The sequence below is a fragment of the Hemicordylus capensis genome, chromosome 2, assembly GCF_027244095.1.
Source record: "Hemicordylus capensis ecotype Gifberg chromosome 2, rHemCap1.1.pri, whole genome shotgun sequence".
Classification (NCBI taxonomy): domain Eukaryota; kingdom Metazoa; phylum Chordata; class Lepidosauria; order Squamata; family Cordylidae; genus Hemicordylus; species Hemicordylus capensis.
In genome coordinates, this window is record NC_069658.1 from 59,938,493 (window position 1) to 59,959,880 (window position 21,388).

The 21,388-nt window shown below is 40.3% G+C and overlaps 1 protein-coding gene and 1 long non-coding RNA gene across 20 annotated transcripts in view; one reads left to right on the forward strand and one right to left on the reverse strand.

Annotated features, from left to right (window-relative positions):
* ADGRV1 (adhesion G protein-coupled receptor V1) overlaps nucleotides 1-21,388 on the forward strand; it is a 457,213-nt gene that overhangs the window by 165,644 nt on the left and 270,181 nt on the right. For all 19 annotated transcript variants that reach the window (XR_008315167.1, XR_008315166.1, XR_008315164.1 and 16 more), the window contains 11 exons: nucleotides 406-628; nucleotides 1,927-2,131; nucleotides 3,040-3,186; nucleotides 4,031-4,286; nucleotides 6,245-6,447; nucleotides 8,225-8,401; nucleotides 9,553-9,735; nucleotides 10,859-11,038; nucleotides 13,698-13,862; nucleotides 17,133-17,250; nucleotides 18,355-18,478. Coding sequence is in view for 13 of the 19 variants with exons in the window: in XM_053290676.1 (XP_053146651.1) it covers nucleotides 406-628; nucleotides 1,927-2,131; nucleotides 3,040-3,186; nucleotides 4,031-4,286; nucleotides 6,245-6,447; nucleotides 8,225-8,401; nucleotides 9,553-9,735; nucleotides 10,859-11,038; nucleotides 13,698-13,862; nucleotides 17,133-17,250; nucleotides 18,355-18,478 (1,981 nt within the window). In the remaining 6 variants the exon portion in view is untranslated. The remainder of the gene's footprint in view (nucleotides 1-405; nucleotides 629-1,926; nucleotides 2,132-3,039; nucleotides 3,187-4,030; nucleotides 4,287-6,244; nucleotides 6,448-8,224; nucleotides 8,402-9,552; nucleotides 9,736-10,858; nucleotides 11,039-13,697; nucleotides 13,863-17,132; nucleotides 17,251-18,354; nucleotides 18,479-21,388) is intronic.
* LOC128342781 (uncharacterized) lies at nucleotides 16,052-19,415 on the reverse strand. The gene is made up of 3 exons (XR_008315170.1): nucleotides 19,319-19,415; nucleotides 17,422-17,686; nucleotides 16,052-16,323 (listed from the first exon to the last, which is right to left on the reverse strand). It is a non-coding gene; the product is annotated as an uncharacterized LOC128342781 (long non-coding RNA).

A 21,388-nucleotide genomic window follows, 5' to 3' on the forward strand; every position in this document is an offset into this window, starting at 1 on the left:
TATGACCTTATGAAGCTGAGTCCTCAGCAGATGCAAAAAAAAAAAAAAAGAGTAGACAAACAACTTTAAATCATTTGGAAGCACAACCATAGTTGGTATTTTTAACTATGTCTAGCACAAACACCATCATGTGTGAAGAATGCAGATATGTCTCTTTTGCTGCCTGTGCATTAATACTGTTTGTAACTAGAGCAATTTTCTTTGGGCACTGTAGGAGGCTGTTCACATGAGCAGTCCTACCCAGGCTTGGGCAGCCCTACCTGGACCTACCTGCGTGTTAAGTAAATGTTCTAATGTGGCAAACGCTGAAAGCAAACTTAACCTGGAGGTTCCTCTTTTCTTTCAATAGAAGTGTTTAGAATGTATCTCTCTAAAGTTCTTCCTCTTTTATGTTTCTTGATACAGTCCATATGCTGTTTGCCAGCAAGGATAAATCAGCTCTCTATTCCTGGAATTCAGAAATAAATCAGTTCTCTCCAGTGCTGGAAGCCCCTTCTGCCAATCATTTCACCACTATCAATGTAAGATCACTTAATTCCAACAGAAGTCTAATCATTCTGTCTGGAGATTCCTGCTCCTATATTTATGAGCTGACCTCAGTCTCCAACCAATCGGATTTTATTCCTAGGTAGGTTTCTGATTTTATTCCCTTGCCTTGCTGCTAGACACTTCTCCCTCTCCAAATGTTTTAATTCATTATAATTTCCAAAGTACCTTTGTTTCCTTCATCTTCTTGTTTGCCTCTCTGCATCAACTGCATAGGACCTTAATCTTATCAGTTTCCACATTTGGATTCTGATGTTATTGTGTACTGTAATGAGGAAGCCAAGCACAAATCAATAACTGGAGACACAGTTCATGGAGCAGGCTTGGAGCACAGGAAAGGATAAGACAGGATAGTAACCTGAGAAAGAAAGAGACCAAGATAGTCAAGATCTTGGCAGGACTGACCAAGTCCAGGAAGCTGAGATAAAATTTCTTTGATAAATTATAAAGGTTATACCATAGATGGAGGCTGAGCAATGCCAAGGACTAATTTTGGAGACAAAGAATCTATGGTTTCTTTGATTCATGTTGACAGGAGGTGACATTTAAACAAATAAGAAATGAAGGTTACATGTAGGTGAAGATCTTTCATAATCTGGCATCTTGCTCACTTCAGTCCAAAAGAGTTGACTCTGTTCTGTTTCTGAGTCCCCATCTCTTAGAGTACAAAAGAAGGAAGGGTTAGAGGTCCACATACCACACGTTGGCTCACATGGAGACAAGAATAATCCAAATGGGATGTGGGTGATGGGAATTCTAGTATAAGCAGTTTCTTTAAAATGTGTATAAGTAAGATGTTTATTGTATCTTACTTGACAGCACACTTTACCGTTAAACAAAAATAACCAAACAGTAACTGAAATAACATGTGCCACATTTTATCAACTTGTGTATAAGTAGAGATAGGATTAATTATTTTTGCCATGAGAAGACCATGGGGTTGGAATGCTGGAACCTAAGATGTGGAAATAAAAGGAAGCTCATACAAGCAAGCTTCTTAACCCATAGCTCCCCACTGCAGCCCTTTGTGCCATCCAAAAAGCTGCTCCCAAGAGTTGGGGGACCATTATGATTGAGGTAGGATCGAGTGTTGGATGGAGCAGAGCTGTGCTCACAGAAGGAGCTTGATCATGGCGTGGGGAAGTGTCCCCTGCAGCTCTTTGCTTCCCATCCCCATTCTCAAGAGTCCCCCAACCACCAAGATAATCTTTTTAGACAGCTCAGAGGGCTGCTGTGGGGAGAAGGGGGTGAGAAGATTTTCTTGCATAAGCTTCCTTGTGCCCACAAATCTTGGGGTCCAACTCATGATTTTTGTTATATATGTATTGGGAAACTAACCCTTAAATATAATTATGCTATTTGTATGTGTTTTTATGCTAGTTCAGGTGAACTGATATTTGAACCTGGAGACAGGGAAGTTGTGCTGGCAATCAATATATTTGATGACACAAACCCAGAGGAAGAAGAATTCTTTAGAGTACGGTTGAAAAATCCAAAGGGTGGGGCAGAAATCAGTGTTGATGGTTTTGTTACCATAATTATTCCCTCTAATGACGATGCTCATGGAGTTATTGCATTTGCCCAGGTAACATTGAGTTATATTAGAATGTCTTTGCAATAGGTCAGTAACATGCGGTATAAACATATTATTCTGATGTAATTTGCACCACTTTATATTAAAGTAAGTAAATAGATTAGGTTAAAACCTGGCATAAAGGGATGCTCCAAAGAAAATATCCCTTCATGATTCTAATTGAGAATTTTGAGTTTCCTCATTGTGATTCACTTATTTATATATTACATTGGAATTTGTTATGATATGAGATGAAGTTTCAGGAGTGAAAGTGACAATTTATTCTATTTAGTTCATTTATAACCCACCCCAACCATATGATATAGGATAGACTAAGAAAGTATGCATAACCCAAGGTCAGCAAGTGAACTCTGTGGGTGACTGGAAATTCTGTCTTGTCCAGTTTTAACATTAGCCACTACTACAAACCAGCTTCATGACTGCTATATGAAACTGGAAGCTTAGATTTAAAAGTGCCCTTCCCCTCACAGAAAGGCTGTTTCTGATCTAGCAGAAAAATGTTGCATGGAAATAGTGACATCAGATCCAGAGAAATTATTTTCAAGACCTTTCTATGATCCATTAGTTTATGTAGTATAGCCTGTATTTCTTTATTCACCGATTTTCTTGCACTGTAACTGTGCCTGATATATTTTGGCACTGTACTGTGAGGAGTCTTCTGTTAGTGCTTCTACAAGAATCCATATAATAGCACTTTCTCCTTCTGCTCTTTGTTCTTTGAATCCGAGCCAAAATCTTTGAAAAGAGCAGGTCACTTCATGTCTAAAATTCCATATGTGTTGATTTTGGAATTAAATGGGAAACCCACTTTTTTTCTATGCTATATTGATCAGATCCTTGTAACATTGTTTTACATACCTATTATGCAAATGTTTTTTCTGCTTCATATACATTTTTAGAATTCTTTATTTAAACAAGTAGAAGAATTGGAAGAAGATACTTTGATCACCTTGAATATTGAACGCGTAATAGGTACCTATGGACGTGTTACAGTACAGTGGATAGCCAATGGGAGCGTTAGTGATATATTTCCAACATCAGGAGTGGTATGTATTTTGACAAATAAAAAATTACTTGCAGAGCACATTTCAATTTCTAGTTTCAGTGATCTAGTTAATTACCAATTTGCATATGCAAGTCCTAAAAAGTGAATGTTAACTTTTAAAAATTGTATTATGTTTATTTTTGATGACAACAATTATACTAAAATGATTAAGCAGTCAACTTTGTTAACTTCAAGTATAATATTTGTTCATTATGCCAGAAACTCATTATTCTTTATAGGATGGTCTGCTTGCTTAACATAACTGATATATTCTTATTTTAATACCACATTTTTTTTTGAAAAGTGGTTCTAAAAAAAGATGGACAACCCAAATTAATATTGAGCCAGTGACATTGTTCAGGTAGGCCATATCCAACAATGTTTGACAACTAGCATCTCAAAACATCACATACTGTATTTGTTTTACAATAAAATTTATTTTTCATTTCAACTGAATGCCTATATCACTGTTTAGAACATTAAATAATGTTCTTGTTGAGTGGGAAACCAATTTTGTTTACTGACAATAGTGGTTTGTTTTTTAATGGCTTTCTTCAGTAGTACAAATATACTCAGTTTATCCCATTGGATGATTTCATTGTGTTTTAGTTAAATTGACAGTATTCGGACAGTGTTGAGTATTTTAAAGTTCTGCTCAGTGGGAAAATATAATCCATGCTTAAATCTCACCTTGTGAATTCTGTGGGATTTAAACAGGCTTAAGAGCACAGTGTTTAAAATAATTTAGCTAGATTGTGCCCTAAATTATTTTGTATTTGCACCATTTATGCCAAAAAACTTGTTATCCTATAAATTATTCATATATTTTCCCTTCAATTATTTAGATTACATTTTCAGAAGGGCAAGCCTTATCAACAATCACCTTGACAGTCCTTGCAGATGACATTCCTGAAGTTGCAGAGATGGTGACTATAACTCTCACTCATGCCAGCACTGTGGGTATTCAGGATCCCAAAAGAGGAGCAGCCATTGACCCAAACCGAGCCAAAGCTGTCTTTACCATTTTACCTAATGACTCTCCTTATGGTGTAGTGGGATGGCACACAGATTCCCTCTTTGTTAAAGTAGCCGAACCTGATGGTGAGACAATTATTGTGAATGTCCAGAAGAAAAACATATTTGTTATGGAGCAGCCATATAACAGCAACAATAATTTAATTAATTATTAGTATTTAGTATTATTAGTAGTAGAAGTAGCAGTATTCCAAATTTCTTTCTGGCAACTGTTTCAGCTTTGTGTCTGAGTATAAAGAGAAGCACCTGGCAAAGGGCTGGTTTGGACGACTCTTTCCCAAGTAACCTTGTTAAAAGTGAGATGCACTGACAGTGTGCCTGTCCTGACATCTTTTGTGGATATCCTGACATTCTCTTGGCACTTTTTACAATCATATGGGCAATAAAGGAGATGGCTTATCTGAATTACTGCTCTGCAGTTTGATCCTGGTTTAATATCCTGACTTGTTTTAGCTCTAGTTAACAGTTCTTTGAATTCATGCATAGTGCAGAACTGCAGTATGCAGTATACACGAGGAGACAGGAAGAGTATGAGCCTTCAGCTTTCCAAAGCTTGTTCTCATAATGGGAAACCATGTTTTCCCCATTATATCTGAACATGGCTGCACATTCCATCTGCAAAAGTTCGTGGTTCAAATTTCTCCTTAGCTATGAAATTGCTTGTAGTCTTGGGCAAACTTCTGCTCTCTTAACCTCTGCCCCCACCAACAATGTGAGAATAATAGATGCTGAGAAAATGTATATGCACAGCATTTGATCATCAAAAAGTACTACATCATATACTCAAGTATTATTTTATTATTGTTAAAAGCATTTGATACATTTTATGTTCAACATCAGAAATGGAGACAATTATTAATTCAATTGATTTTCTTAAATTTGCTGATGTGACATATTCCAATATTTTTCTCTGATTATTTTACTGGTGTGTGTGTGTGTGTGTGTGTTTATAGTTAATGTACAGGACTTCATTGTTTTTGCTGTACTGTTTATTTTATGTTGTTAGCCACCTTGGAGTCTTGACAAAAGGTGGGATATAAATGGAAAAATAAATAACATAAAGTTGACATTTAAATTATTTATGTTTGGGTCATGATTTAAATGTGCACGGCAATGTATAATTTAATAAGTGAACTCAAAAAGAAATGTGAATATTTTTGTTCAACATTCACCTGAAGCACTTTTAAAATATTTCCTTTATTGCAATAGCAATAGCACTTACATTTATATACCGCTCTATAGCTGGAAGCTCTCTAAGCGGTTTACAATGATTTAGCATATTGCCCCCCAACATTCTGGGTACTCAGTTTACCGACCTCAGAAGGATGGAAGGCTGAGTCAACCTTGAGCCCCTGGTCAGGATCGAACTTGTAACCTTCTGGTTACAGGGCGGCAATTTTACCACTGTGCCACCAGGGGCTCCTTTATGGCTTCATTGCTGTGGCTGTTTCACCAGTTTTTGTTCTAAATCCAGGGCTTTCATCCTGATTGTTCAGATTTCCTTGTTCCTGGAGAAAATGCAATTTATTGAAGGAGATATGAGTCATCACTGTCATTTCAGTTAGTCATGTTAGGCATTTGGGACATCAGGAACTGAACAAATGAAACACCAACTATTGTCAGCAGAATCATTGCATCATTTCTTAAATAATTTTGATTGTGATTTTGGAGTTAAGGTGAATGCAATGTACTGATAGAATTTCTGGGGTGCCAGGAAGGTGAATGTAAAGTGCTTAGTAAAAGCAAGAAGATTATGCAATTTTTTTAAATTAGGGAGTACATGCTTTTCCTTGCACTCCACTAAGTTATCTCGTCCTTCAGATTCATCAGGGATTCCTGTATTTTTGAAGTATTCTAAAATGCTATCCTCAGATTTCATCCATGGAGTACACTCGCTGTTTGATGAATTTGGTCACATGGCAGCAATAGCTTACTGAAATAGCTGGAGTCAAATCAACCATTACAGAAATTATACCATAGAGATAGGAGGCCATTTACTACAAATTTGTTTTTCCATCTTTCAGAGAAACCCGCCATTGTTACTTTACATATTATCCGAGAACAAGGATTTGTTGGTGATATCAGTGTTCAGTTGATTCCCAAAGCTATTTTTTCACTTCCTCTTGTCAATCAAGCAATGGAAAAGGAGGATTATACATTAGAAAACAAGACCATTATTATGGCAGACAACATGACAATAGTTTCTGTAACTGTAGCCATTTTGCCGGTGAGTATTTGAAAAGATGTGTTCAGGATCTTAGCAGGCCTGTGATTGAATAATTTATGAATAATACAAATGTGTTTCTGGTTGACTTGAATTATTGTATAAAAATAGGATAGTATTTCATAATTTAAAACTTCATCAGAATGTACTTAGCTCAACCCCAACCTAGAATTCAGGTCACATGGGTTGCCCCATTCATTTCAACTGGAGACAACAGATCTGTGTGTGCCCTCTTTTGCATATAGATATGCTTTACTGCAGTGAAGGAGTTTTTTATGGGAACAGTGGCTGACATCCAGAGAAGCCTACCAGTAGCATAATCTGAATCCAAAAAAGATCTGCTTTTCTTGGGCATCATGTATTTTTGAAATTTTTGATATGATTATTGACTGTTAAAAATCTATTGGTAACAGTAAGCATTAAAATAAGATGATTATATTCAGAATTCCTCCCCCCAAATACAAAAACTCCCAAATCTTTATCCAAGTATATTCTGGTGTAAAAAGTACAGGAGAACCTTGTTACTCGCAGGGGTTCTGTTCCTTGCTTACTGCCACGGGTAATGGAAACACAAGTAACGAGGCATTAGGGTTATGGGGAAAGGGAAGTTAGGTTCTAGGATGGAGAGCAAAAAAATTCTAAGTGCAAAATGACCCCCAAATGACCCAAAATAGCCCCCCCAATGACTCAAGAATTACTATGGTATTCTCCGCACAGTGCTGATGTACCCAGAAATGCCCCTCAAAGAGCAAAATGCCCCCCACAAACCATGAAAAAATGTGGGGGAAACTCCGGTATTTTTAAAATGAGCCACGAAATGGCTCCTCCTGCCTCCTTCTGGGCTCTGTGAAACAAAATGGTGGCCAGAAGTGACCTCTGAGGTAATCTTCCGGCCCTCTAGGAACCATGGATGTGTGGGTTTTAACCCCTTCATATCTGCAGATATTGAAAAAGTGGGTCACTCCGCAACATTTGGTTTATTTCGGTAATTAGGAAGTATTCAGAATTTTTTTTTAAACTACAGATTTTAAAAAATAATTTTCAGTGTAAAAGGTAGTGAATTCCGCTAATTTCAGTGACAGGATTGTTCATGCAAAATTTGGTATCTGTAGGTCATGGGGAAGTATGGCTTTATTTTGCACAAGGAAACAAATCCTTCAAAATATATAATAGATTAACATAAATCTACATAAAAACTACATAAAAACTACATAAGTAGTTTTTACTCGTAACATATTTCATGTTTTCTGACCTACTCTGTGTATGTATCAGAGCCAATAGAACTCTGAATCAGATCAGTTAGCTTTAGGTATAACACATTGCCTATGAGATGAGCATGTAATTTTACTTCTGAAAACAACTTTTTTCTTTGAGAAAGTCCAGACAGCAAGTCTTCAACCTCCAGGCATCACTTGATAAGCAGTCTATTTAACTGAAGATTGTCAACATTAAAATTAAGTAACTTTCCCGCTCCAGTTTCTGTTTTCTGTTTGGAGTAGTCTGGCCTCTTGAGATGAGAAGATCTTGATAGGCCATAGCCATATTTTATAACAGGCTAAATCTTGCTATAATATCTTGATGGCCCAAATAATCTTCTGTAGTATAATTTGGAATTTTCTCTTCCTTTGCATAATCAGAGGAATTAGTCAGTTAATCTACTGTGTCTTGTTTAGTTTTATGGATAGCTATTTAATTAGTACTTTAACTATTTCTCTTAAAACTACTTAAAATTATAATTTGAGTATGCTAAAGTATTTTAACCCACCCCCACTTTTTGCAGGATGATGTTCCAGAATTACAAGAGGGATTTTTAATCAATATTAGCAGTGTTCAGTTGCTGGACTCTTCTCTCACTGGAGGGCAGCCAAGTGTGAAGAGAATTGGCTTAGAAATAGCCGAGATAACGATTGATGAGAATGATGATCCCAGAGGAATATTTGATTTCAATGCTACCAAGGTGAGGGTGAACTGAAAACTGTCAGTGCTCTTTGCTGTTACTACCCTTACTCTACATCCCCTGAAACTGGCTTCATTTGGCAATATAGTATTGGAAATTATTGCTGAAGGCAGACCGTAGGCCTAGAAAATGACTTGGTTGGACTTGATATTTTTGCTCCAGCAGCAAATGCAAGAGGCTTTTAAGGATGTGTTGTTGCTGGTCAGAAATCCACCAAAATCGGCGAAGGAATTATAATAGCCCTACTGTTATAAGAAGCCAAAGAATGGACTTCTTCACAAGGCAAAGAATTCTAGTGGCAACAACAAGCTGTGGAGAACTAAATCACAGAGGGCACGGGGTGCGAGGGTTGCATTAGTGGATGTACAGCCCTTGCCTATTTATACTCTAGAACCAGGATTCATACAGTGGCATGAAGGGAATGTCAAACTGAGATTTAGCAGTCAGTTTTTTATTGTGATGAAGTCCTCTGGAGTCAATATACTATTGGGTTAGGTAAAATGGATAAAAAGGGCCATGAGGTCTCAACTTCAAGGCTTAGCACAGAAGGATATTTTGATTTTTTTCTTAATATGTCAAAATTTATGTTTTTAGCCTTTAGGGTTTTGGGTTTTTTTTGGTGTTTTTCAAAAACTTCATTCAACAGTAGTCAGTGGGTCAGTTCAGATGTCACATGGAGCCAAGATTAAACCTTGGCTTTATGTGATGTCTCAAGAGCCTTGGAAGTGCACGCTCAATCCTCATCTTCTCATGTGAGCCTCAGAAGAATTTTGCTTATGATTGTGATTAGAAACAAGTCAGGATTAGTTGGCTCATACATCATAACATGGCTTGTTTCTAACAACAGTTAGTTAGTTGTTTCTAACCAAGACTCTTGTGTGATGGGGAGGGGAGCATGTGCTCCCAGAATTCTGAGATATCATGATCTTGGTTCTGTGCAGCTAAACCAGCCCATTATATTACACATGCAGAATTTTTTCTATATATCTTGGTTAAATCTGAATACATGGTTGATATGTTTTTGGATGACTATTGTACTAAGAAGGTTCTAAATAAACTGTAAAGATCCCAGTCTCAATGAAAGAGATGTAGTCATTACATTTGTCTGAGTAAGTGTTCATTGTGTTCATTAAATACTTATTTTTCCCCAGGATATAAGTGGAACAGTGTCTGGTTATGAGGTACCTCCACCAGAGAATGTTTTGAAGCTACCAGTTGTTCGAAAGGCGGGAAGGTTTGGAACTGTGAATCTATATTGGAAAGCCACACCTGCCACTGCTAGCTTCGAAGATTTTACACCATCTTTTGGGAACCTCACGTTTGCAGATGGACAGGTATGCTGATGCAAATTTGACATGCATTTAGATCATCTTATACTGTTCAATGTGTCTCTTTGAAATGACTACACACTGTTTTCATGACAGTGTACTTCACATGGTGATTGATCATTTTGAAATCTCCATCGCAGTTCTCTCTCTTTCCCCTACCTTTCTTTTTAAGCGCCATGTAAGCAGGTACCTATCACCAGAAAGAGGGTTTCCTCTATATGAATGGGGCTGGTCAAGAAGGGATCAGAATCTGCCCAGAATCACTAGTTTGTTTTTAAAAATATTTGCATACATAGCTTTCATTTCTTGTAGACAATTACCATATTGAAATGGAAGTTTTTTTAAAGAAGTTAGAAGGTTATTAGATGCACTAGTGAACACTGCAACTTCCACTCATTGTCATGCTAGTACTGGGCTCCACCTTTCCACTGTAGTCTACTTGAGGGATCAATGTGGTAACAGAGCTTTTAAGAACAAGCAGAGATTTGGTCCACAGACAGTCAGCAACAGTGTGGTTTGATTTGGCTGACAGTGGTTTGTTTGGTCCCTCCCTTTTCCCAATCTGCCCAGATACAATCCCACAGTTCCAAGTCTGCCCAACTCCTGGCAGTGCTTTCCCCCATCACTCTCTCTCTCTTACCATTGGTTGCCAGCTTGGTGTGGGCATAGAAAAGCTGCTCAAGCTGCTTTGGCTCTTTTTGCTTTTCGGCTGCTCCCAGCATGGCTGTCCCTTCCCCTTATGCGTTCTATGCTTTCAGAAGAAGGTGGCAATCCCTTTTCCTGATGGTTGTGGAAGAAGTATGGCATTTTGAACAAAGTTCCCACCAGCACTCCCTCACAGTAATGGGACTTATTGCTTAAATCCACATTTTCATTCTTCCATCCATTTCCCCTTGGTCACCTGATCCCATGGCTTAGTGCTTGCTCCACTCCCACCTCCTTCTCCACACATTCTAATGAATATACTTAAACTGAGATACAGGTCTGCCAACCCGGTATCATTCCCTGCCCCCCAAAGCCAAAAGACATTACTTTCTCAATAACATTCGAAAAAAGCTCTAATTTACTGGGTTTCAGCATGCTAATTGTAATGATACATTTCATATGATACACTGTTTTTGTTTTCTAGGCAGTAGGAGTGATAGAGATCACCATCATAGATGATGACATTGCTGAAATTCTAGAGATGTTCAGTGTCACCTTACTCAGAGTGACGGGTGCTGCCAGATTAGGGGAGGATGTGCAGTTGACAGTCACTATTCCATCAAATGACTCTCCTGTTGGAGTATTTGGATTTGAAGAAAAGCATGTAAGTGTGAACACAATCAGAAAACTGGTGATTATTTGTGTTCCACTGACTTACGATTAAGTCAACATTTACGATTAAGTCAACATTTACGGAGGAGAGCTGGTCTTGTGGTAGCAAGCATGACTTGTCCCCATAGCTAAGCAGGGTCTGCCCTGGTTGCATCTGAATGGGAGACTTGATGTGTGAGCACTGCAAGATATTCCCCTCAGGGGATGAAGCAGCTCTGGGAAGAGCAGAAGGTTTCAAGTTCCCTTCCTGGCTTCTCCAAGATAGGGCTGAGAAAGATTCCTGCCTGCAACCTTGGAGAAGCTGCTGCCAGTCTGTGAAGACAATAGTGAGCTAGATAGACCAATGGTCTGACTCAGTATATGGCAGCTTCCTATGTACCTATGTACTTCAAAACTGTAACTGTGGAGATATTACTACATGTTTATCCCAAGTAAGGAGGTATTATTTACTCTAAGACGTTTTGTGTTCCAAAGCAAAAGTGTTTGAGGACTGTCCTCTGCAAGATGATATGGGGAAATGTTAGGACAGATGTGAGCTTTCCTCCTCATGTGCATGTATTTTGAGTAAAATAGAAGATGGAATGATCAGTGATCCTGTCAATGCCACCATGTGCAGCCTAAGTACCTTCCTCTACCTTCTGCTTTATTTTGTTAATGGGTCTGGGGACAACATGGCCATCCTTCACCTTTGATCATTTTTTAATCTGCCCAATGTTGAGTTTCCCCATCCGCTACTATAATGTGTAGCACAACTTACCCCATGTCTTGATATCTTATCCTCTGTCCCATGCCAGTGATAGCCAATGATATAGAATATGGATAGGAAAACACTAAGTGTAAAGTCCAGGCACTTGTTAGGTTGTAGCATACTTAGGACTGCAATGTTTGCTGTTAGTCTTGTGTTCTCCTCTTGATGCACTAGGTATATGCCCTTCCATGGCATCGGTTCTCAGCAGGACAGTATTAACATGAATGAAGAAAATCTTAGGTAAGGACTGCCTAGATAAGAATACCAAGGACACTCTTAGAGGTTTCCCTTTCCACAGCCTTCAAAGGAGATGTCTATCTCTTTGAACACTACTACTGAAAGACTGGTCCATGGCTTCCAACACAGACACCAGAAGAAGCCTCTGGCTATGTAACTTGGGGATGGACATCAACTCTAAGGCAAACTTGGCCAGCATTCCCTTGCAAGGGTTGAAAATTCTGAGATTTTCTGGAGGCAGTCTTGTTAGGAACTAAAGAGAAAAAGAAGGCCCTACAACTCACCTCCCCGCAAAAGAGGGAAAGTGGCCAACTGAACAGTCCCAATCATTTCATCCCTCCTATTCATCCTCCTTTAAGCAGATCTCCAAAGACTGCAAGCCCATATGATAGCAACAAATCACAAGCCCACGCCAAAGTCTGGGCAAACAACCCAGTGTTGAGGTAAGAAGTTACTGGATACAACTGGTGCCTTTCTCCAGCCTTCCTACTGGGAGTTATTCTGGCCATTGGCTGTATTAATAAAGACTGACTACTGGGAGTTAACCTTCAGAACTGAGGAGGCCTGAAACAGTGATCTACCAGCAATCCATGAGTCTTAAATTCAGACACCAAAGGCCATGCACTAGAATTCAAGAGAATACTGAGGGACATGTTCTTCATGGTTTATCTTTCCAGCAACCTCTCAAAACACAAGTTGATCTACAGAACCATCTCTCTTTTATTAGAAACCAATGCAATCAAATTGGTTCCCAACTCAGAATGAGATACTGGGTTATTTTCTGTTCTTGACTGTACCAAAAGAAATGGAGAAATTTTGACTTAAATATAAGGAAGACCTGGCTTGTTTTCCCTTGCTCTAATCCAATGCCTGATTAATCTATTAGATCTTCTTCTTTCTTTACATAGTAGTTTTGTACAGACAGATTTATTATTAGAAGTCATAGAAAAACTGGTTGCAATACTGCAGATAAGATGTTATTTGTAGCCAGGATATTAAGAAGAATGTGTTTATAGCATCCTCAAGTCCTTTGTTGCTAGGAGACTGCTTGCACAGGAAGGACACTAGGTTGTATCCATATAAGACAACCATAGGACATGCTGAGTTGGTTTATAATTCTTTGAGAAATACAAGAAATTAATTTACTTGTTGTACAAATACAGTACAAAATACATTTCAGATGCCAAGAGGAGAGAATATGAAGGGTTTTCACAAAGTCTGTAGTATTGCTATTGATGCTTTTGCTGCATTCAGTTAAATCAAATACTGTTTTGTTGGTTCCCACATGAAAGATGTAATAGAAACAGGAAGTGTGTCTCAGCAATTGGAATTTTGGTGTAGAGAAAGGAGATTGTGTAGTCTCAAAGCAATGAGGTTGATGTGTGTACAAAAATAGATTCTGCTTGTGTCCATCTTCTGCTGGATTGGAAACTTCATGTGCAGTTCCTGAGAGTAGGCTCTGCATTCAAATCTTGGAATTATGCAGGTGGCTTCAACACCACATTGGGAACCCCATTTGTGGTACTGAAAAGATGCTTAGTGCTGCCTTTGGACAGCACCAATTGGGATGGGGCTTTCTCCCGCTTCTTAGCCCACATTAACATTCTAAAGAGTCAATATGTTTTTCTTGCTTGCTTTTTTTCATTTGTATGTATTTTTGTTTCAGGTAACAATAAAGGAGCCTCAGGCAGTTGATGATCCTGCTGCAAATGCATTCCTTACTGTAAGTCGGAGCAGAGGGGGGCAGGGAGAAGTTCGACTTATTTGGATTCTTGAGGAGGCAGCTAAATATGACCTCACTCCTCTCAATGGAACTCTTCTCTTTGCTGAGGTACATCCATTCTTTGCTAATATTTCATTCTTTCTTTCATCCTTTTTATGGCATATAGATTCTCGTGTCCTGCTAAGAGATTTTTGGGCTAAAGACTAATCTGTACATAGGAGCAGGAGCAATAAAAATGATGAAGACAGGCTTTCAGTGAAAAACATTTAATATTTTATAACGCAATAAAAAATACAATCTGCTTTGGAATTAGCAAAATAAATAATTTATTTGGGGAATTTGGTAGAGCAGACTCCCTTGCAAGAAACATTTGCTCAGAAAAATAATGTATTCAAACAGTGCAATTGAAATGATTGGAGTTGCCCATATCGTTTTTAAAGGACATTACTCCTAGCAAGTCTGCTTGTTGTTAAACCAGCTGCTAGCTTGGCAACGCTACATGGGGATGGTTCCTGAGCCTGGCAGGGAATTACTTGACATGGGGAACAATATATCAGAAAAACAGATGGGCCAGGAAAGGTGGAGATAGGTAGAATACATTCATGCAGTGCAGTTGTGTTTCAGGTGAATCATGTGGCTTGACTTAGCAGTGGCTGCACGCAGTGCAAAAAGCAGGGCAGGCGGGCTAGGTTTTGAGAGAAGGCGAATACAACATGGCAATTCTCACTATACTAGTAAAAGTTAGAAAAGAGAAAAATAGGAAAAGTATCCCTGCCCTAAAGTGGGTGATTTTGGGAAGTGGTTATACCTACCTATTTTGCAGATTTGCTTTGAGTTGAAGCAATAAGATGGCAGATGCTCCTGGCAAGGAGAAACTCCAGGCAGCTAGGCTCCTGGATCACAAGGAACTGAGGAGCCCAAAAATAGTGATTCAGATAGTGATGTTCAGCTCAGAGATTCCTGGCTTGAGAAACTCTAGGACTGATCCACAAAATGCATGTTTTCAGTGGGGTAGATAGCCCGGTTAGCAAGAGGTGGGCAACCTGAATCCTTGGGAACAGTGGATGAAGCATGAATGAAGAACCAGATGCTGGGGGGAAAAACTGATTTTTGCGGAGGGAGGGTTACACCCCTCGGAGTTTCTAGAGGCTTCTAGAATTTTCCTTTAGGCAGTGATATCTTCCAGTGGCCAGGCTATTGTTTTAGATGAGCTGAAGAGCTTCATGGAAGTGATCACTGTGGGTGTTAGGTAGGGATATGCAAATCGATTTGGGTACAAATTTATTTGTACACAAATCTAGCTGATTCGGGTGATTTGGAGACAGAACAAATCACCCCTGTGGTCCATTGGCAAGGTCCAAATTGAATTAAAATGTGTGGTCATTATTTTTCCAAGTGTTTGGATTCTTTGCTGTATAATAACCTTTCCTCAGTGAATCCCTATGAGGATTCATTGCACACCTTCATTTATTCTGTTCATTTTGACTGTCTTTGGACAGTGTCAATTGTCAACTGTCATGTGCCAACTACACCCACCTCCCACCCGCAAGGCAGTGAGGTACTACTCGGTTTATATTCTAGGACTGTTTTCAAGTGTTTAGGCTCTTTGGTGTCTAATAACCTTTCCTCATAATGAATCCCTATGAGGATTCATTACACACCAAATAGTCTAAACACCTCAACAATTCCTAAAAGATAAACTGAATACCCAGTGGCTTGTGGGTTGGGGGGTAGTTGACACTTGGGATGCCACAAATTCCCCACCCCCATCTACACAGCAGTGGGGTCAAAATGAACAGAAAAAATGAAGGTGTGTAATGAAGACACCAAAGAATTTAAGCACTTCAAAAATTCCTAAAAAATAGTGTGTGTGGTGGGGGGGAGTGTGTGTGTGTAGTTGACACTTGACAGTGGGCACTGTCCAATGACAGTCAAAATTAACAGAAGAAATAAAGGTGTGCAATGAATCCTCATAGGGATTCATTATGAGGAAAGGTTATTTATACACCACGAATCCAGCAAAGAATACGAAAGCACAACTTCGAATCCCCATTATTTCCTATGGCGGAAATATACAAAATCAGTAAAAACTAAAGAAAATCATTAAAAAAAAAACAACCAAGTGCTTCACTGCCTTGACATTTTGGCGGTAGGTGGCACTCATGGAGTCCTATCCACCACCCAGATTTGGTGCCCCTAGGACCTTTTTAAGTGGTCCAAATTGATCTAAATCAAATCAAATCCAATCCAAATTGAATCTGGGGTGATTTGGGGATTTGTACACAAAACAAATCAGGGGTGATTGATTTGGACACAAAACAAAAATTTTAAAAAATTGATTTGTGGACATCCCTAGTGTTAGGATCACCTTTTTGAGATTGACTCTGATCTTCAATCATGCATTGTGCTTGGATGGGGAATTGCTCTATGGAGCCATTTACTATTGATTACCTTTAATTTCCTGAGGAAGGCTATATAGAATACCAAGTCTTAGTTGTTTTCCATGCAAGGTCTTCCCAAGTTATCTGCATTACTCCGAGACTTGTTCAGCCCTTTTGTTCTTGAGATTCTAGAGGGGAGGGGGACAGTGCTGTTGAACATTCTCTCACCATCTTTTGCCAATTGTTTGTTTCTGCTTTGTGCTTGTAGACTTGTAAAGGTTCTGGTTCTGCTTGAGAGAACCACAAGCATATAGTTTGGACTGGAAAGGGAGTTATACTCAACATCCTTGTCTATGCAGTTTATTGTCATGTTGGAGGATCATTGAAGGAAAACCCTTCTTTCTATGTATGGTCCTAAACATGAGTAAATACTCTAGAATGCTATCAGTTGTTGATTGATTGATTGATTGATTGATTGATTGATTCTGATTACATAATCAATTATGACAAAGTACGTAATCAATTACGACAGCAATGAATGCACCACTGAGAAACCTTAAAGGCCAAGTTGAAGACAGATCATCCTGGAGAGAATCTATCTATGTGGTTGCTAAGAGTTGACACCGACTTGATGGCACTTAATCAATCAATATTATAGGTGTTTTCAGAGTCGTAAATCTGACATCAAAAGAGAATAGGAGGCTTTCTCCAAGAATTCCTATGCACAATTGTGATTAGCCTGGCTTTAGTGTTTCACAGAATAAATATCACCTGCTGTTCCAAATGCTGCTGTGGACCTCCACAAGAGTCCATTTCCTGAAATCATAAGTGCCTTCTGCTTAACAGATTATCCAGCTAAGGGGCTAAATCCTTCTTGCCAGAATCTGAGGGTTTAGCGCTCTTTTAATTATTAATTTGATTTTAAAAAATAATTTATACATGATAAAAAGTTTTGTTCTACCAGTGTACCAAGTGACAATCCTCTGTTCTACTATAGACAGAATCCCTGAAAACCATAGTTTTGCAAGCAATTCAAGATGGTCTGTTGGAAGGTGATGAAAGTTATACAGTTCAACTAGTGTCTACTGATAATACAGAAATATCACCAATAAATGGTAAACACTCATTTTCATTTTTCATTTGAGGCAGTGTCCAAGTATAAAAGGTTGATTTATCCTATTTTTTTACTATTGTAACTTGATTCTTTTGCTAACTTTGAGTATGGGTTCAGTTTTCAAATTGGTCTTTGAATCTAAAACAGAGAATGTTTTCCTGAAGTTTCTCACCAGCTTTCACTCTCTCAATCTTCAAGACATATATCACATTGTGATCTTTATGGTGATCCATGTTCCCTCACAAAATGGGTTCTGCACCTGTGCAGTAACACCCGCATAAACATTCTTCCACTCCTCGAGGCACTCTTTGACTTCTCCTACTGTAAACGAGGCGCGGCTGTTATTTTCTGTGGTTAGAGCACCTGTTGCTTACTTCCTTCTCAACCGACTCCATGTTCACCTCATGAAGGGTTTGTTCCTCGGTTGAATTCCGTTCCTATGAGAGAAAAAGCTACTGTTTTACTTTACTTGTTGGCCTCCCCATAATAATTGTTCTCTGGGCAGCTAACAATGTAAAATAATAAAGTAACAATTTAACAAAGCATACAGTTAAAATCACATTAACAAACAAACATACAAAAATGTTTTTAAAGCTCTCAATTTTTGCAAGTCGCCTTAATTTTAACCCAAAGAAAGATTTAACCATATGATGAGCTATCTTGTTTAGATTTGTATTGGTGTAGGGCCACAGCTCAATGGCTGAGCCTATACTTTGCATGCAGAAGATCCCAGATTCAATCTGTGGCATCGCCAGGTAGCAGTGGGAGAGATTCTTGTCCAAAATGTGAAGAACTGTTGGCAGTATAGACAATACTAACCTCAGTGGCAGCCACTGCTTGTGCATGTGCATCAGCCGGCTGAGCAGTAAGGGGGAGCATGCAACAGGGCCAGTGGCAGATTGGCTGCACTGGATGCTGGGCAATGGCACTGGGGAATTTTACCAGTTCTTAAAGGCATACCATGCCTTCCTCACTGCTCCTGCTTGCCCCAGGGAACACCAGCCGCCACTGACTAACCTGGCTGTACCAGTGGTCTGACTCCATATAAAACAGTTTCATATGTTCATATTTATGTTCACATGTTAGCAAACATTTGAATTTACAGGTATGGCAACCATTACTATATTGGGAGATCAAGGAGCTTCTGGGATTGTTGGGATAGCTTCATCAACCACCCATATCCTGATAGGCGAGCCTACAGGAAAGTATAATGGAACTGCTTTTATTCGGTAGGTGCATCATCGAGTTCTCTTTCCTTGTTGCAAATCTGTATACCACTGTTGTCATCTGTATATATGTGTAAACATTTGTATGTTGAGAGGAAAATCCCATCCTTAAAAGAAGTATTTTAACCAAAATATGGTTGGTCACAGTAGACAGCTTTATTTATTTTTAAATGCCCTATTCTACTCATCATTTCCCAAAAGCTTCACTACCTTTCCATGGTCTCATTTGTAAAGATGCTGAGTAAATACAAGTGACCCTCATTATCCGCGGGGGTTTCGGTTCTGGCCTACAACCGCAGACAACAAAGCTGTGGATAATGAGATCTTGAGTCAAAAGGAATTAGGGGGCTAGGTTCCTTGAGGTTAAAAACATGCTAAAAATGTGGAGAGGAGGTAGGAATAACTGAAATAAAGTACTGTACCATGCTCTCCAAGTCCCCAGCTGTCCAGCAGTGCCCTTACCCCAACCGCCAATTGCTAAGATTTTCCACACAAAAATCACACAGAACTTTTTTAAAACAGAGAACCACAAAATGGCTCCGTCCAGCAAAATAGTGACTGGAACTGACACCAGAAGTCATTTCTGGCCGCACAGGAACCGCGGATAGGTGAATTTTGCCTATTTTTAATTCCGCAGATAAGATCAGGTCTACATTTCCCAACCGTGGAAACGCAAAACCGCAGGTGCTGGGACCACCAGTAGTGAGGGTCACCTGTATTGTAGTTCTAATTGATCTCACTGGATGCTTGAGTCAGTGCCTCTGAACATAAGAACACATTTAAATTTTTTTAAAAATAATAAATATATTCATTATTTCATAAATGCATAAGGAACAAGGTTACCTCCACCTCAGGCAAAATAAACACCTTAATGAGTCTTGGCTTTACAACAGTTTCCTTTCCAACGGATTCATTTTAACTTATTCTCCTACCCCTTCAGATCCTGATCCGGTTCTCTTTACTTCCCAGCCTTCCTACCATGCTGTAGTTCCAGCTGACACTCTCCAAAGATTCCAACTGCCTTAACTGCTTTTCTCCCCAAGGGGGTTTGCACCCCCAGCCCCAGAGGAGACAGGACACGCTATGTTGGAGTAAAATAGGGCCACTTAATGTACAGCAGAATAAGACTTCCAACGAGGCACCTAACTAACCAGAGAATGCGGGTACTCCTCCTGTTCTGGGACTGCCTCCTAAGAAGGGCCATCCCCAAACCAGGGTGAAGGGCCAGGTACTGGTTCGGTCAGGCGCCAGGTCCTGACTTCTTCTCACAGTGAGGCTCTCCCCCACTGAGCGGGGGGCAACCCAGCCCACCCCCAACTCAAGCCACCCAAGCTCTGAGTTGGTGAGTTGAGCCACCCCCTGAGCAGGGGCCATTCCCAACCCTTCAGACTGCAGTAACTCTGAAGGGCTGTTCCTTGGCCCCCTCACCCCAGATGGCCCTCCAGCCGAACACCGTTAATCAATTTACCTACCCAACACCTGCACTCTCCTGCCATGTGACAGGTTACCTTCAGTGCCTACCTATGATCCAAACCCCAAGGACTCAGTAGGAAGTAGGTGAGAAAAAGGCCGCACCTAGTGCCAATCTGGTGCGACCCAAAAAAATCCTACTTGGCCCCCCCGCAGGTGACCAGCTATCCCTCACTGAGTACAGCGCAGGTGGGAGGGTGCCAAGCTGCAGAGCAACTGCTTGGAATGGAGGCTGCCAGGACCCAATTGGCCCGCCTCCTTCCCCCATTGGTTGACCCCTGTCACATGGAGGGGGAGGCAAGATGGCACCCGTGCCTGCCTCATGTGACGGGGAACAACCCCACCCCACTGCGCTGGTGCGGCTGTGAAGACTGGCATTCCCAGACATAGCTGCAAGGCTTGTCTCTTCCAGTCACACTTAGTATAAGATTTAACTCCTTCATATCCATCTCTACACAGTTTACTCTCTCCAACCTCATTTCATCATAAGGTGTATCATCTAGTTTGGCCCAAAGGCATATGTCTGTCCCAAGTAGGGATGTGCACATAACCGCAGAGGTGCAGTTCAGCGCTGAGGGGGGTCTCGCTTTAAGGGCGAGAGGGTGTATTTACCCCTTCCGCCACTTTCCCCCCTCCAGCGCTCCATTTTTCTGCAAAGTTTGGGGGTGGCAGCGTTCCTCCCTGCCCCCGTTGTTTGCAGGAAATAGCGGACGTAGCTGCCATGCAGGCGCAGACCGCTGCGCACATGTCCACCACCACGCTCGCGTCCACCACACATGTCACACGTTGCATGCACATGTTGTGTCCGTGACGTGTGCACGCAACGTGCAGCGTGCGTGGTGGATGCGCATGCGGCGGCAAGCGCATGCACGGTGGCTACTTCTGCTATTTCCTACAAATGATGGAGGCCGGGGGGCAGGGAGGAACTCTGCCGCCCCAAAATTTTTGCAGAAAAGCGGAGTGCCAGAGGGGGGAATGCGGCTGGACCCCCCACCCTTAAAGTGAGACACACACAACCCCAGAGCCGAACCGCCGGACTGGGCCACATTCAAACAAGTTTGGAGGCCTCTAAAATGGTCTCCGGACCAGTTTGGGCACATCCCTAGTCCCAAGGGGCTCACAATCTACAATCTTGCAGTCTTCACTTCAGATTTCAATTTTCCAGGAGCCCTGACAGATGGCAGTTTTACTTTGGAAGGTCAGGGTGTGCATTTACATATTGTCCAAATTCATGTTGAAGTTCCTGCGAGCTATCAGAGAGCACTCCATACACAATTCAGGTTTTTCATTGCACATTGGAGCTTAGCCCGATTTATGTCTGGGGTAAAAGATTCTACTTTTTGCATTGGGTTTGGGGGAATTTTTGAAACATCTTGTATGCCCCATAACTCACAGTATTTCACCCTCTCTTAATCCCATGGTAAACCTGCTTTAGTTCCAACC